Source organism: Capricornis sumatraensis, chromosome 4 (genome assembly GCF_032405125.1).
Source record: "Capricornis sumatraensis isolate serow.1 chromosome 4, serow.2, whole genome shotgun sequence".
Classification (NCBI taxonomy): domain Eukaryota; kingdom Metazoa; phylum Chordata; class Mammalia; order Artiodactyla; family Bovidae; genus Capricornis; species Capricornis sumatraensis.
The window spans coordinates 88807374-88820417 of record NC_091072.1 but is presented as its reverse complement, the minus strand read 5'-3'; the positions used below and the strand labels follow the sequence as shown (position 1 = coordinate 88820417).

General features: G+C 38.9%; 1 protein-coding gene across 1 annotated transcript; it reads right to left on the bottom strand.

Annotated features, from left to right (window-relative positions):
• Positions 1–7719: 7719 nt before the first annotated feature.
• Positions 7720–12451, bottom strand: LOC138077710 (lysozyme C, intestinal isozyme). Its single transcript, XM_068969850.1, has 4 exons — positions 12316–12451; positions 10924–11088; positions 8976–9051; positions 7720–7786 (listed from the first exon to the last, which is right to left on the bottom strand). The coding sequence occupies exons 1-4, from the start codon at positions 12449–12451 to the stop codon at positions 7720–7722; spliced, it is 444 nt and encodes a 147-aa protein (XP_068825951.1).
• Between the last annotated feature and the right edge of the window lie 593 nt (positions 12452–13044).

Genomic DNA, 13044 nt, shown 5'->3' with positions numbered 1-13044 from the left:
AAAAGAAAGTTTGCTTTATTTTGAATGCTGGCTACAGGAGTGGGAAGGGTGTGGGGGAGTGGGGCAGAGGGGAGGGGATGCCTGTTCAAAGACTGACTCCCCCCAAACCACCCCCCCCCATAGTCAGTGGACAAGAGCTTTTATAGGCCAAGGAAGGGGGTTATATGCAGGAACAGTATAATCAGCTCTGATGTCATCTTGAAATTGGTCACGTGTTAGTCTGACCACTCTCATGTTGTTTTAGGGACAGTGAATATTCAGTTTGAGGGTTGGTTTGTTTCCATTTCCTTGAGGCCAGTTCTCAGAATTGTGGCAGCTTATGTCCTGGGTCCTGCTCCATTTCAGTATCACAGAGTACTTTAACAGACCTCACTGATTTCAACCACTTTTGGGAAAAGAGCCTAGAGTCTTCTTACTTTTCCAATTTTCATTTATTCATTATTCAACAAACATAGATGACTAGAAACATTTTGTAGGGCTTAAGAACATTAAAGTGTATAAGATACAATTATTGTCCTCATGGAGTTCACAAATAATTAGTATATAACATACGTGTTATAAGAACTTCAGTGTTATATAACTTAAGTGTTTCAATCCAGTAAGCACCACAGAAACAGAGGACAGTCTGACTGAACTATTTGGAAATCAGCAGCCAGAAAGATAGGAGAAAAAAGACTATATTTTATCAAAGGAGGCATAGATAGCTGTGTCAAATCCTGCCAAGAAGCTAAGGAATTAGGGGAAGCGGCAGATGGATTTACTGATCCACTAGCTTTGTTCGTAGTGATGCTTTCTAAGGCCCACTTGACTTCACATTCCAGGATGTCTAGCTCTAGGTGAGTGATCACACCATAGTGACTATCTGGATTGTGAAAATCTTTTTTGTACAGTGCTTCTGTGTATTCTTGCCACCTCTTCTTAATATCTCCTGCTTCTCTTAGGTCCATACCATTTCTGTCCTTTATTGAGCCCATCTCTACATGTCTCCAATTTTATTTTTGTCTTTGCCTTTTAATATATATATATATTTAAATTTTTTATATTTTGGGCTGTGCTGAGTCTTCGTTGCTATTAGGGTTTTTCTCCAATTGCAACAAACAGGGGCTACTCTCCAGTTGTGCTCAGGCTTCTCACTGTGGTGGCTTCTCTTGTTGGGGAGCACTGGCTTTGGGGTGTACAGGCTTTAGTAGTTGAGCTCCCAGGCTCTAGAGAACAGGCTCAATAGTTGTGGTGCATGGGCTTAGTGGCAGCAAATGGAAGCTTTCCAGATCAGGGATCAAACCCTATGTTTCCTGCACGGGCAGACAATGACACAGAAGTTAGCTTGCAGAGACTCTCCTGGCCAAACCAGGGACAATGTGAACAACAAAATAAACGACAGCAATGGATTATAGCAAAGCTAGTAGAGGTGATGGAATTCCAATTGAGCTATTTCAAATCCTGAAAGACGATGTTGTGAAAGTGCTGCACTCAATATGCCAGGAGATTTGGAAAACTCAGCAGTGGCCATAGGACTGGAAAAGGTCAGTTTTCATTCCATTCCCAAAGAAAGGCAATGCCAAAGAATGCTCAAACTACCGCACAATTGCATTCATTTCACATGCTAGTAAAGTAATGCTCAAAATTCTCCAAGCCAGGCTTCAACAATACATGAACCATGAACTTCTAGATGTTTAAGTTGGTTTTTGAAAAGGCAGAGGAACCAGAGATCAAATTGCCAACATCCACTAGATCATCAGAAAAGCAAGAGAGTTCCAGAAAAACATCTATTTCTGCTTTATTGACTATGCCAAAACCTTTGACTGTGTGGATCACAATAAATTGTGGAAAATTCTGAAAGAGATGGGAATACCAGACCACCTGACTTGCCTCTTGAGAAATCTATATGCAGGTCAGGAAACAATAGTTAGAATTGGACATGGAACAATAGACTGGTTCCAAATAGGAAAAGGAATATGTCAAGGCTGTATATTGTAACCCTGCTTATTTAACTTATGTTCAGAGTACATCATGAGAAACGCTGGGCTGGAAGAAACACAAGCTGGAATCAAGATTGCCGGGAAAAATATCAATAACCTCAGATATGCAGATAACACCACCCTTATGGCAGAAAGTGAAGAAGAACTAAAGAGCCTCTTCATGAAAGTGAAAGAGGAGAGTGAAAAAGTTAGCTTAAAACTCAACAGAGATCATTCTGTCGTTTATGAGATTGCATCCATGTACTGCATTTCAGACTCTTTTGTTGACCATGATGGGTACTCGATTTCTTCTAAGGGATTCCTGCCCACAGTAGTAGATATAATGGTCATCTGAGTTAAATTCACCCATTCTGGTCCATTTCAGTTCGCGGATTCCTAAAATGTTGACATTCACTCTTGCCATCTCCTGTTTGACCACTTCCAATTTGCCTTGCTTCATGGACCTAACATTCCAGGTTCCTATGCAATATTGCTCTTTACAGCATTGAACCTTGATTCTATCACCAGTCACATCCACAGCTGGGTATTGTTTTTGCTTTGGATCCATCCCTTCATTCTTTTTGGAGTTATTTCTCCACTGATCTCCAGAAGCATATTGGGCCTCTACTGACCTGGGGAGTTCCTCTTTCAGTATCCTATCATTTTGCCTTTTCATACTGCTCATGGGGTTCTCAAGGCAAGAATACTGAAGTGGTTAGCCATTCCCTTCTCCAGTGGACCACATTCTGTCAGACCTCTCCACCATGACCCATCCATCCTGGGTGGCCCCACAGGCATGGCTTAGTTTAATTGAGCTAGACAAGGCTGTGGTCTATGTAATTAGATTGACTAGTTTTCTGTGATTATGGTTTGTGTGTCTGCCCTCTGATGCCTCTTGCAACACCTACTGTTTTACTTGGGTTTCTTTTACCTTGGATGTGGGGTATCTCTTCATGGCTGCTCCAGCAAAGTGCAGCCACTATTCCTTACCTTGGATGAGGGGTATGTCCTCATGGCCGCCCCTCCTGAACTTGGGTGTGGAGTAACTCCTCTCGGCCCTCCTGTGCCTGTGTGGCCACTGCTCCTTGGACGTGGGGTTGCTCCTCTCAGACTCCTCCCCTGACCTCGGGAGTGGGGTAGCTCCTCTCAGTCGCCACCCTTGACCTTGGAAAAAGGAAGAGAGTTCCAGAAAAACATCTATTTCTGCTTTATTGTCTATGCCAAAGCCTTTGACTGTGTGGATCACAATAAACTGTGGAAAATTCTTCAAGAGATGGGAATATCAGACCACCTGACCTGCCTCCTGAGAAACCTCTATGCAGGTCAGGAAGCACAGTTAGAACTGGACATGGAACAACAGACTGCTTCCAAATAGGAAAAGGAGTACATCAAGGCTGTATATTGTCATCCTGCTTATTTAGCTTCTATGCAGAGTACATCATGAGAAACACTGGGCTGGAGTAAGCACAAGCTGGAATCAAGATTGTCGGGAGAAATATCAATAACATCAGATATGCAGATGATACCGCCCTTATGGCAGAAAATGAAGAGCAACTAAAAAGCCTCTTGATGAAAGTGAAAGAGGAGAGTGAAAAAGTTGGCTTAAAGCTCAACATTCAGAAAACGAAGATCATGGCATCCGGTCCCATCACTTCATGGCAAATAGATGGGGAAACAGTGGAATCAGTGGCTGATGTTATTTTTCTGGGCTCCAAAATTATTGCAGATGGTGATTGCCGTCATGAAATTAAAAGGCTTACTCCTTGGAAGGAAAGTTATGACCAACCTAGATGGCATATGAAAAAGCAGAGACATTACTTTGCCAACAAAGGTCTGTAGTCAAGGCTATGGTTTTTCCAGTGGTCGTGTATGGATGTGAGAGTTGGACTGCGAAGAAAGCTGAGTGCCAAAGAATTGGTGCTTTTGAACTGTGGTGTTGGAGAAGACTCTTGAGAGTCCCTTGGACTGCAAGGAGATCCAGCCAGTCCATCCTAAAGGAGATCAGTCCTGGGTGTTCATTGGAAGGACTGATGCTGAAGCTGAAACTCCAATACTTTGGCCACCTGATGTGAAGAGCTGACTCATTTGAAAAAATCCTGATGCTGGGAAAGATTGAGGGCAGGAGGAGAAGGGCACAACAGAGGATGAGATGGTTGGATGGCATCACCAACTCAATGGACCTGACTTTGGGTAGATTCTGGGAGTTCATGAAGGACAGGGAGGCCTGGCATGCTGTGGTTTATGGGGTAGCAAAGAGTCGGATATGACTGAACAAATGAACTGAACTGAACTGAATGGATTATGACTCATTATAATTGGAATAAATTAGGAAGCCAGGGGTCCATCCTGATATAATGTATGCATGCCTGCATGTGCACTTACTCGTGTCCGACTCTTTGTGACCCCATGGATGGTAGCCCTCCAGGCTCCTCTGTCCGTGGAATTATCCTGGCAGGAATACTGGAGTGGGCAGCTGTTTCCTTTACCAGTGGATTGTCTTGACCCTGAGATCAAACCCATGTCTCGTGTGTCTCCTGTATTGGCAGGCGAATTCTTTACCATTGAGCCACTGGGGAAACCCATACTGATATAATAAGTCAATATAAAAATTGAAATTTTGATCAGGAACAAAATTTCTCAAAGTACCTCACCATCTCCCAAATACTTCACAGTGGAGGTGACTTGCAGACATCACCTTGAGCAAATGATCAATGTGTACATCATCAGTAATAGAACATTTCAAAACTGGATGTCACCTGAAAGGATGCAATGGGAAGAGCACAAAATCACTTCTATGGTATCCCTGCCAAAGGTGCATAAGCTAATCTACTCCATAGAATATCAGAAAAGCCGTACGCTGTTTTACACCATAGGTGGTTGAAGTCTTCAAAAGGGTTAAAGTCATAAAAGTCATGGAAAAAGGGATCTAGACTGAAGGAAACTGAGAAACATAACAACCAAATAAAACACTTGGTTCTTTTAATTAAGAAAAGCTTTTGGGACACTTGATGAAATCGCATAGAATCTGATGATTAAGTGGTCCTAATTTCTCAGTGTTCACCTCCTGATTTGGATGATGTTTTGAGGAGTTACACACTGAAGGATCAGAGCCACCGGGCACCATTTTGGCAGTATATTCTCAAAGTGTTCAGGAAACATAAAAGACTGTACTGTACTTGCAAATTTTGGATAAAATTGACATTATTTCAGTGTCTTCAAAAAGTTGGAAAAACTCATTTTTAGTGTTATACTTCAGCTAGAAGAGATAAATAAATGAATAAATATGTTTATCAGATGATTACAGGCTTGAGCCCTAGGGCACTCTAACTCTTAAATATCAGTCAGCGGCGAAATAGAATGGCTGTGAAGGAAGCATCAGTGAAGCAGAATGTAAAGGAGGAAAAGCTGAGGAGGAAAATGTTTTCAAAAGTAGGAAGTGGTTCACTCTGTCAAATGCTGCTGAGAGATCAAGGAGGATGAACAGAAAACAATTGATCACTGAACTGGCTCCAAGGCATCCTGGAAGGAGTCAGGCTGGAGCCGTTTTTAGCTGAGAAAGGACAGCAGTCAGATTGAGAAGAGTCACAAAGAGAAATGGAGGTGAGGATGTGGAGTGGGTGAATACAGATAACATCCCAGAAGTGTTGCTGTTAAAGAAAATAAAAAATGTTATGTAGAGCTCACAGAGAGTTCTTTGTAAGAAGCAAGGTTAGCAGGGCAGTTTGTACAGTGACGGAGATGATCCAGCAAAGAGGGGGAAACTCAGGATGCAGGAAACCCTCAGCCTAAACTGGAGCAGGGAGAGGGCTGTGATGAAATCTGCGTATGGAGACAGCGCCCCTGGGAGGAGCAGATGCCCTTCATCATAGTGATAAACGGGAATGAAGTGAGGTTGGGCCCAGGGAAAGAAAGATGTGAGCTCTATTACGGTGGGGATGAAGGGAGAATTTTCTATGAGTTGCATCTGTTCTGTCAGTGTAACCTGAAGCCAGCTCATCTACTGAGAGCAGTGTGTTGAAGCCCGGTAGTTGGGCGTGTGGGTTAGGACTTTGAAATGAGAGGAGAAGCAAATAGTGACAGCCATTTTAGAGAGTGGGGACACCAATACAGAACCGCAGAGAAGTGACTATGATGGCCAAGCAGATTTGAGTGCCCATTTGAGATTTTTGTTTATGAATTTAAGGTGAGGGGAATACCTTGGTGGCCCCATGATTAGGACTCTGTGCTTTCACTGTTTAGGGTGCAAATTCAAGCCCTGGCTGGGGTACTAAGGTCCCAGAAGCTGTGTGGCATCACCAAAAAATTTTTTTAATTTAAAATATTAAGTGAGATCTGTCAGTATGCTTATGGATTTCTTGCAACACCCAGCTATTTCATTACAGGTGAAGATGTAGGAAATACTAAGTGTCAGATCATTTTTTTCCCAAATATATACATATGTATTTTTTTCAGAGACATTACATGGCTCTTATTACTTTGCTGACTAAGGTCCATCTAGTCAAGGCTATGGTTTTTCCAGTAGTCATGTATGGATGTGAGAGTTGGACTGTGAAGAAGGCTGAGCGCTGAAGAATTGATGCTTTTGAACTGTGGTGTTGGAGAAGACTCTTGAGAGTCCCTTGGACTGCAAGGAGATCCAACCAGTCCATTGTGAAGGAGATCAGCCCTGGGATTTCTTTGGAAGGAATGACTCCAGTACTTTGGCCAGCTCATGCGAAGAGCTGACTCATTGGAAAAGACTCTGATGCTGGGAGGGATTGGGGGCAGGAGGAGAAGGGGACGACCAAGGATGAGATGGCTGGATGGCATCACTGACTCGATGGACGTGAATCTGAGTGAACTCCAGGAGTTGGTGATGGACAGGGAAGCCTGGCATGCTGTGATTCATGGGGTCGCAAAGAGTCAGACACGACTGAGCAACTAAACTGAACTGAACTGAACTGAACAAAGGAAGACAAGGTATGAATTGCAAAGCTTTTAATGAAAATGTTTGTACCTTTTTACTGCCTGCACAATTTCACATCTATTTAATAGCAATTAATTCAATGCTTGCAAGCTCATCTACCTCTGAATTTGTCATAGAGTATGAATCTAAGTTAATAAAATTAAGGAAAAGCGTCAGCTCATCTAATCCTTCTTTATGTTCCAGAATCAGCAAGATGCATATATGAGTTCTTTACAAAGGCTAAAATAGGTTGATGTATAAATTGTGAGTTTATTTTTAAAGCTGTGTAAATGCAACATTTCTACAAAAACATTTAAATCAAAGGCTACACTGTATGAAAACAAAATTCTTAATTCAGGCTGTTTTCATATATAGCCATTTGGCATTCATCTCCTTTTGGCTGGACAGATGAAAATTCACATGCCTACACAGTGGGCCTTTGCCCAAGATCAATTTGCATGAAGATATTCTTTTGTAATATTTGTGTTAAATATTGGGGAGTACTTGTATCATTCAAAATTAAGTCTGGGTTATTTCTTTGATTAAGAACTTAATGTACTAGGGATACATTTGATAACTAAGGTTTTAGACAAATATTCACCAGCATTAGTTCTGTTTAGAACCTGAAATATGTTGTAGTAATATCAAACAATAAACACATGAGGTAAGCATCAAGCCTCTTAGAAGAAAGACCACATGCTCCTGCTTCTGTGAAAGCATTATTTATTTGAAAGAGTGCTAGTATAACCTTTTACTCAACTATTACTTCTTAATATGAAAAAGAGACAGATGAGCAGAAGAAAGAAAACTCCAGAGTTACAGTTTGCAACCCTGAATATAACTGCTGACATTTCGGTTTCGACACTTGTTTTTCCACGCCACCCTGTAGAGAAAGATGAAACGCACGGTAATAAGGTTAAAACATATCTTCATTGTTTATACATTCTTATACATATTTCAGATCCTTTGGGAGAACAAAATTATTTATCGATATATGAAATACAGGCTACAGACCGATCCGAGTATTGCTATTTATTAACTGGAGACATGTATACCAAGGCCTTCACATCTCCCCAAGGCTTCACTAGAGCACAGAATGCTGAACACAAATATTGAGTCTTGTGTAGTCCACAAAACAACTGCAAAGCATGTTCCATATTTACTTACTTTCAAAATTAATTTCAAGATATGACAAGGAATTGGTAGAGTGTGTAGAAACTTAAAAACTCTAGAAGCCCTTAAAATAAATTGAGGAATAAAATAATTAGATTCTGAATCAGTTAAAGTAGATTATTTCTATGTGATACACTGTTGAGCATAAATCTAATTTTTTAGATTTTCAGTTCTCAGTAGCATACCTTGGTCTTTGAGAATATTCCCTCACTTCTCTTGTAACAGTAGGGTAAAACTACTGTAAAACAGTAGGGTAAAACTCCCCCCTACCCTTTTTTTTTTTTTGACCGCACCACATGGCCTCTGGTATCTTAGTTCCCCAACCAGGTACCAGACACCCACCTCCTGAATTGAAAGCACAGAATCTAAACTAGTAGGGAAGACCACAGGTCTCCTTTTAATGCCTAACGCATACTTTGCTCTGTAAAAGGAACTTACATAGTGTTGCAGTTTGAAGTTTATACTTCAAACACAAACAAACCAGCTCATAGAAAAAGAGGTAAGATTTGTGGTTACCAGAGGTGGCTGTTGTGGGTGGGGTGAGGGGTGGGGAATTGGATGAAAGCAGTGGAAGGTACTACAAACTTCCAGGTCTAAGATAAACAAACACTAGGGATGTAATGTACAACATGATAATATAATTAACACTGCTATATCTTATCTATGAAAATAGATTAGAGTGTAAATCTTAAGCTTTTCATCACACACACAAAATTTTTTCTTCTGTTTCTTTAATTTTTTATCCATTGAGATCATGGATATTCACTAAACTTACTGTGATAATCATTTTGGGATGTACATAAGTCATTATGCTGTACACCTTAAACTTCAAAAGTGCTGTGTGTCTATTATATCTCAACAACACTGGACAGAAAACAAAAACAAAAAAAAGAACATACCATGCTGTAATGCCTTGCCGACTGACAATCTTCTTTGCACATGCTACAGCTTGAGTGATGTCATCTTTCAGCAAAGCTGAAAAAGAGGTGGTGAGAAATGAAGACAATGTTCACAGAAATTTCATGTAAATTTTAGGTTCAGCCAGCTTTATTCTCTTAGGCTGAGGAAAGAACAACTAAAATTATTTTTTTAAGAATCTCTTTATCTGTGAATATTGGGAGAAACTCTCTCCATTCCATCTCACTTAGCATGAAATAAAGCATTTGGTTCTCATTTGCCAAAGTCATTCGAAGCTCTGAAACTATTAACAAATATGATAGAAGGTTCTCTTTTCACTGGACCTTGTGAAAACAAAACAAAAACAAACAAGCAGAACCTGGTCTAGCAGTTTTTTGCTCAGCAATTCTACTAGTGGAAATTTATTCCAAAAAAAATAGTAAGATATGTACACAAGATACATGTTTTAATACAAGAGTTGGATTGATAAATTTTAGAATATTTATATAGTAGAATTCTATTCATCCAGAAAAAATAATAAAGATTAATATTTGTTGAAAAAATGATTTTTTTACAGTAAAGAGCAAATTGTAAGCTGGTAAATATGAGTCAGTTTCATTTTTGTTGAAGCACATTGCTTACATGTTTGTGAGTACAAATGTGCATAATACAGCTTTACATTCATGTACTTGAGTGATGCATAATCTGAAAGAAAACTTGAATACCAAACCAGTGGTCATAAATCTCTGGGTAGTAAGAATTTTTATTCAATGACCACAGATTATTACACAATAAAAAATAATTTTTAAATCCTAACACTTAACTGAGTACAAAAGAATATCCAGAAACTAATCTTCTTTATTAGGAATTTTAATATTAAAAATTAAATAATATCAAATTTACAATACTTCTCAATATTTTATGCAATAAATATTGTATGTGTATGCACATTTGCTAAATAGCTTCAGTCATGCCCAACTCTGTGAGACCTCATGGACTGTAGCCCCTCAGGCTCCTCTGTCTGTAGGGATTCTCCCAGGCAAGAATACTGGAGTGGGCTGCCATGCCCTCCTCCAGAGAATCTTCCCAACCCAGGGATCAAACCCGTGTCTCTTATGTCTCCTGCGTTGGCAGGCAGGTCCTTTACTACTAGCTTCACCTGGCAAGCCCTAAATATTGCATATGTTATCTCAATTTGAAAAGGAACTCAATAGGATATTTGTTTCATTCTGATTAAACAAATCCATATATGAAATTGTTAGAATGACAGTGATTAAATATGAAGTGTATTTTTAGAGATGCACAGTAAAGAATTTAGAAATGGAATGTAATAATGTTTCTAATTCACTTTAAAATCACTCAGCAAAAAACCACCAACTGGATAATATATACATAAAAGAAGTAAACATGACAAAATGTTAACAACTGCTAAAGCACATATTATGCTGTTAAAGTACACATTTATGTTGATATGTGTTTCAAATTGTTCACATATTTAAAATATTTCATAATCAAAAGTAAAAGTTTTTTAAAAAGACCCACATATATTCCTCCTCTTTGGTTAACTACTAATTCTTTCATTTTCCAATAAAGGAGTGTATATTTAAAACACACACACACAACCTGATTATCCCTAAACCTTTCCCAAACAAGGTAAGTAGGAGGAATAGCATTGTTCTTTACAAAGCATCAACATGTCCAGTTATAATAAAGTGATAGATCATTCCAAAAATTTTTGTATGTTAGCAAACAGCAACCTTTTATGATACCAGCTGTTTAATTTCTTACTTAAGGACTTATGAGATAGATAAAGCATTTCTAGAAGTTAAGATGGAGTTTTTCTAGGTCCATCATGAACTCTTCAAGATCTTTTCATTTGTATTGAATCTCTATTCTTGCAGATATAACCAGAAGACATCTGTGCCATCCCTCAACATTATCTTGTCTTACCACTGCAGGATACACCACAGCCATTAACTGCTCTTGGGGTTTTGCCATCATTACACCACCATTTGCTGTTGATCTGAAATATCCCATAATCCGTGCTTTTGCTTCCAGGATTGTAGTTTGTAACTTGTGTGTTATATCGGCTTTCTCCATAGATCAAACACATCCCTGGAAAAAAATGTATTTTTAGTAATAAACAGTAACATCATATGACTTATATTTCATAGCGCAATTCTATTTTACTAATGACTTATTTTAGAAGCATAAAGATATATTTTACTTATAAATATTTTAACATTTGGTATTAAGGGCCCTTAAGAGAATTCTTTTGTTAGCAAATCATTTGAAAATACTAATGAAATAAGATAACATACTGCAAAAATATTAAAATAGCTGTGTCTTCTATTACTATTAGCCTTCCCCTGCTCCCATCCCTCAGGTAAGATTGAGCCTTGAATGGAAAAAGCAACAGAGCTGTTGAGTTTATTTGGTCATTAGCAGCAGATATGTATACTAATGGAAAAATACCTTTATTAGGAAAAGTAAGGATTTTCTAGGAGAAAGAAAATTTCTTATGATACCTAAAGGTGACTATGGGTTATCAAAATAGAATTCAGACAACAAGAATCATAGAATAGGAAAGACTATGTCATTCAGGCAGCCAGCCAGCCAGTTGCTCATTCATTCAGAAATATTTATGGAGGGGAAATATCTGAATTTAATTTGAAAAATACAGTGATGACATTGACAAATACGGACTAAAGTACACAGTCACTTTTCCTTAAGGCACATCTTTAATTCTGCAGAAGAAAATGAAAATTAATTAATGGAGAGTCAGAATAATAAGATATATTTTCATGCTGTATTTCAGGGATACTTATGTAGATATTGATTGAGGGAAGATAGGTTTCTACTGTCCCTATTTTAAGAGTTCAACGTAAGTTTTAAAAAACTTTGCTGTTAAAAGCTCAACATCATGGTAGGGGGATTTAAAAAAGAAAAAAAACAACACTGCCTACTCAGGCTTGCAGAACACAAGTTCCAAACTGGAAATGGGTAGAGTCAAACACTAAGGGCTTGACAGACATATCCCAGGTTCTGAAATATATCTTAGAGTCAGCCTTCATGTGCCAGCTGGCAAATTTAGTGGCACTAGAGGAGTATGTGGGGATCTGGCATGCTTAGAATGGTATAGAATTTGACCCTCCCATGACTCATTCCGTCACCTGGTACCTCTAATTCTAAAGGAATCTTTGATGTTTTTAACCATTGTAAATGCACAAACCTGCTAAGAAATAAAAAAAGCCCATTCACTCAAACTCTTTCTTCTTCCTCTGTTAGTGTCTGTTCCACACCTGGCTAACTGTTTGAAAGGATGAAGAAGAGTTAACTTACAATTTGCCAGGCTGACTCCATTATAGCCATCCAGTCCAAATCTTCTCAGCGTTCTCGCAAGCTCACATTTCTCAAAGACCTTGCCCTGGACAGTGACAGAAAGGAGGAGAAGCCCCAGAATAAGGAGAGCCTTCATGTTGACTGAGAAGCCAGACCTCCAGGCTGACCAGGGTGAGCTGGACTTGGTATTTAACATCTTTTCACTTCCCTCTTCTCTGATCAGTTTGGGGGCTCCACCCTTGGAGACATGTGGAAAGCAGGGACTTTTTATTGCTTCACTTACACTAAAAGTTTTGTTCTGTGTGTTTGCAGAGGGGTATTCTGATGTCCTAAGAGTTAATTGCAAGAAAATTATGAAAGATATTGCTCAGGAAGAACTGGGATTAGCACTATTGAATTTGAGCAACTATAAAGAAATAAAAACCCTGAATGAACATTTTACACAACTGAAAATGAGTTCCCATCTTGATTAACATTCATTTGCATGGTGTTGTTTTATACGCTTTCATTATATTATCATCTTTTTCCTTAAAATTGTTTTATATACATTTTCCACAAAACAATATGACATACTGCCTGGTGTTCTGACAGGTATGTAGCACCATACTGTGTTGCTCAATCAGATTCCTCTACTAACATTTTTGGTGTCTATTATAAATTCTTAATTTATGAATCACTGTTTTACTATAATAAGTAAGCTCATGTGAACAATATTCCTAACTTCTTTCT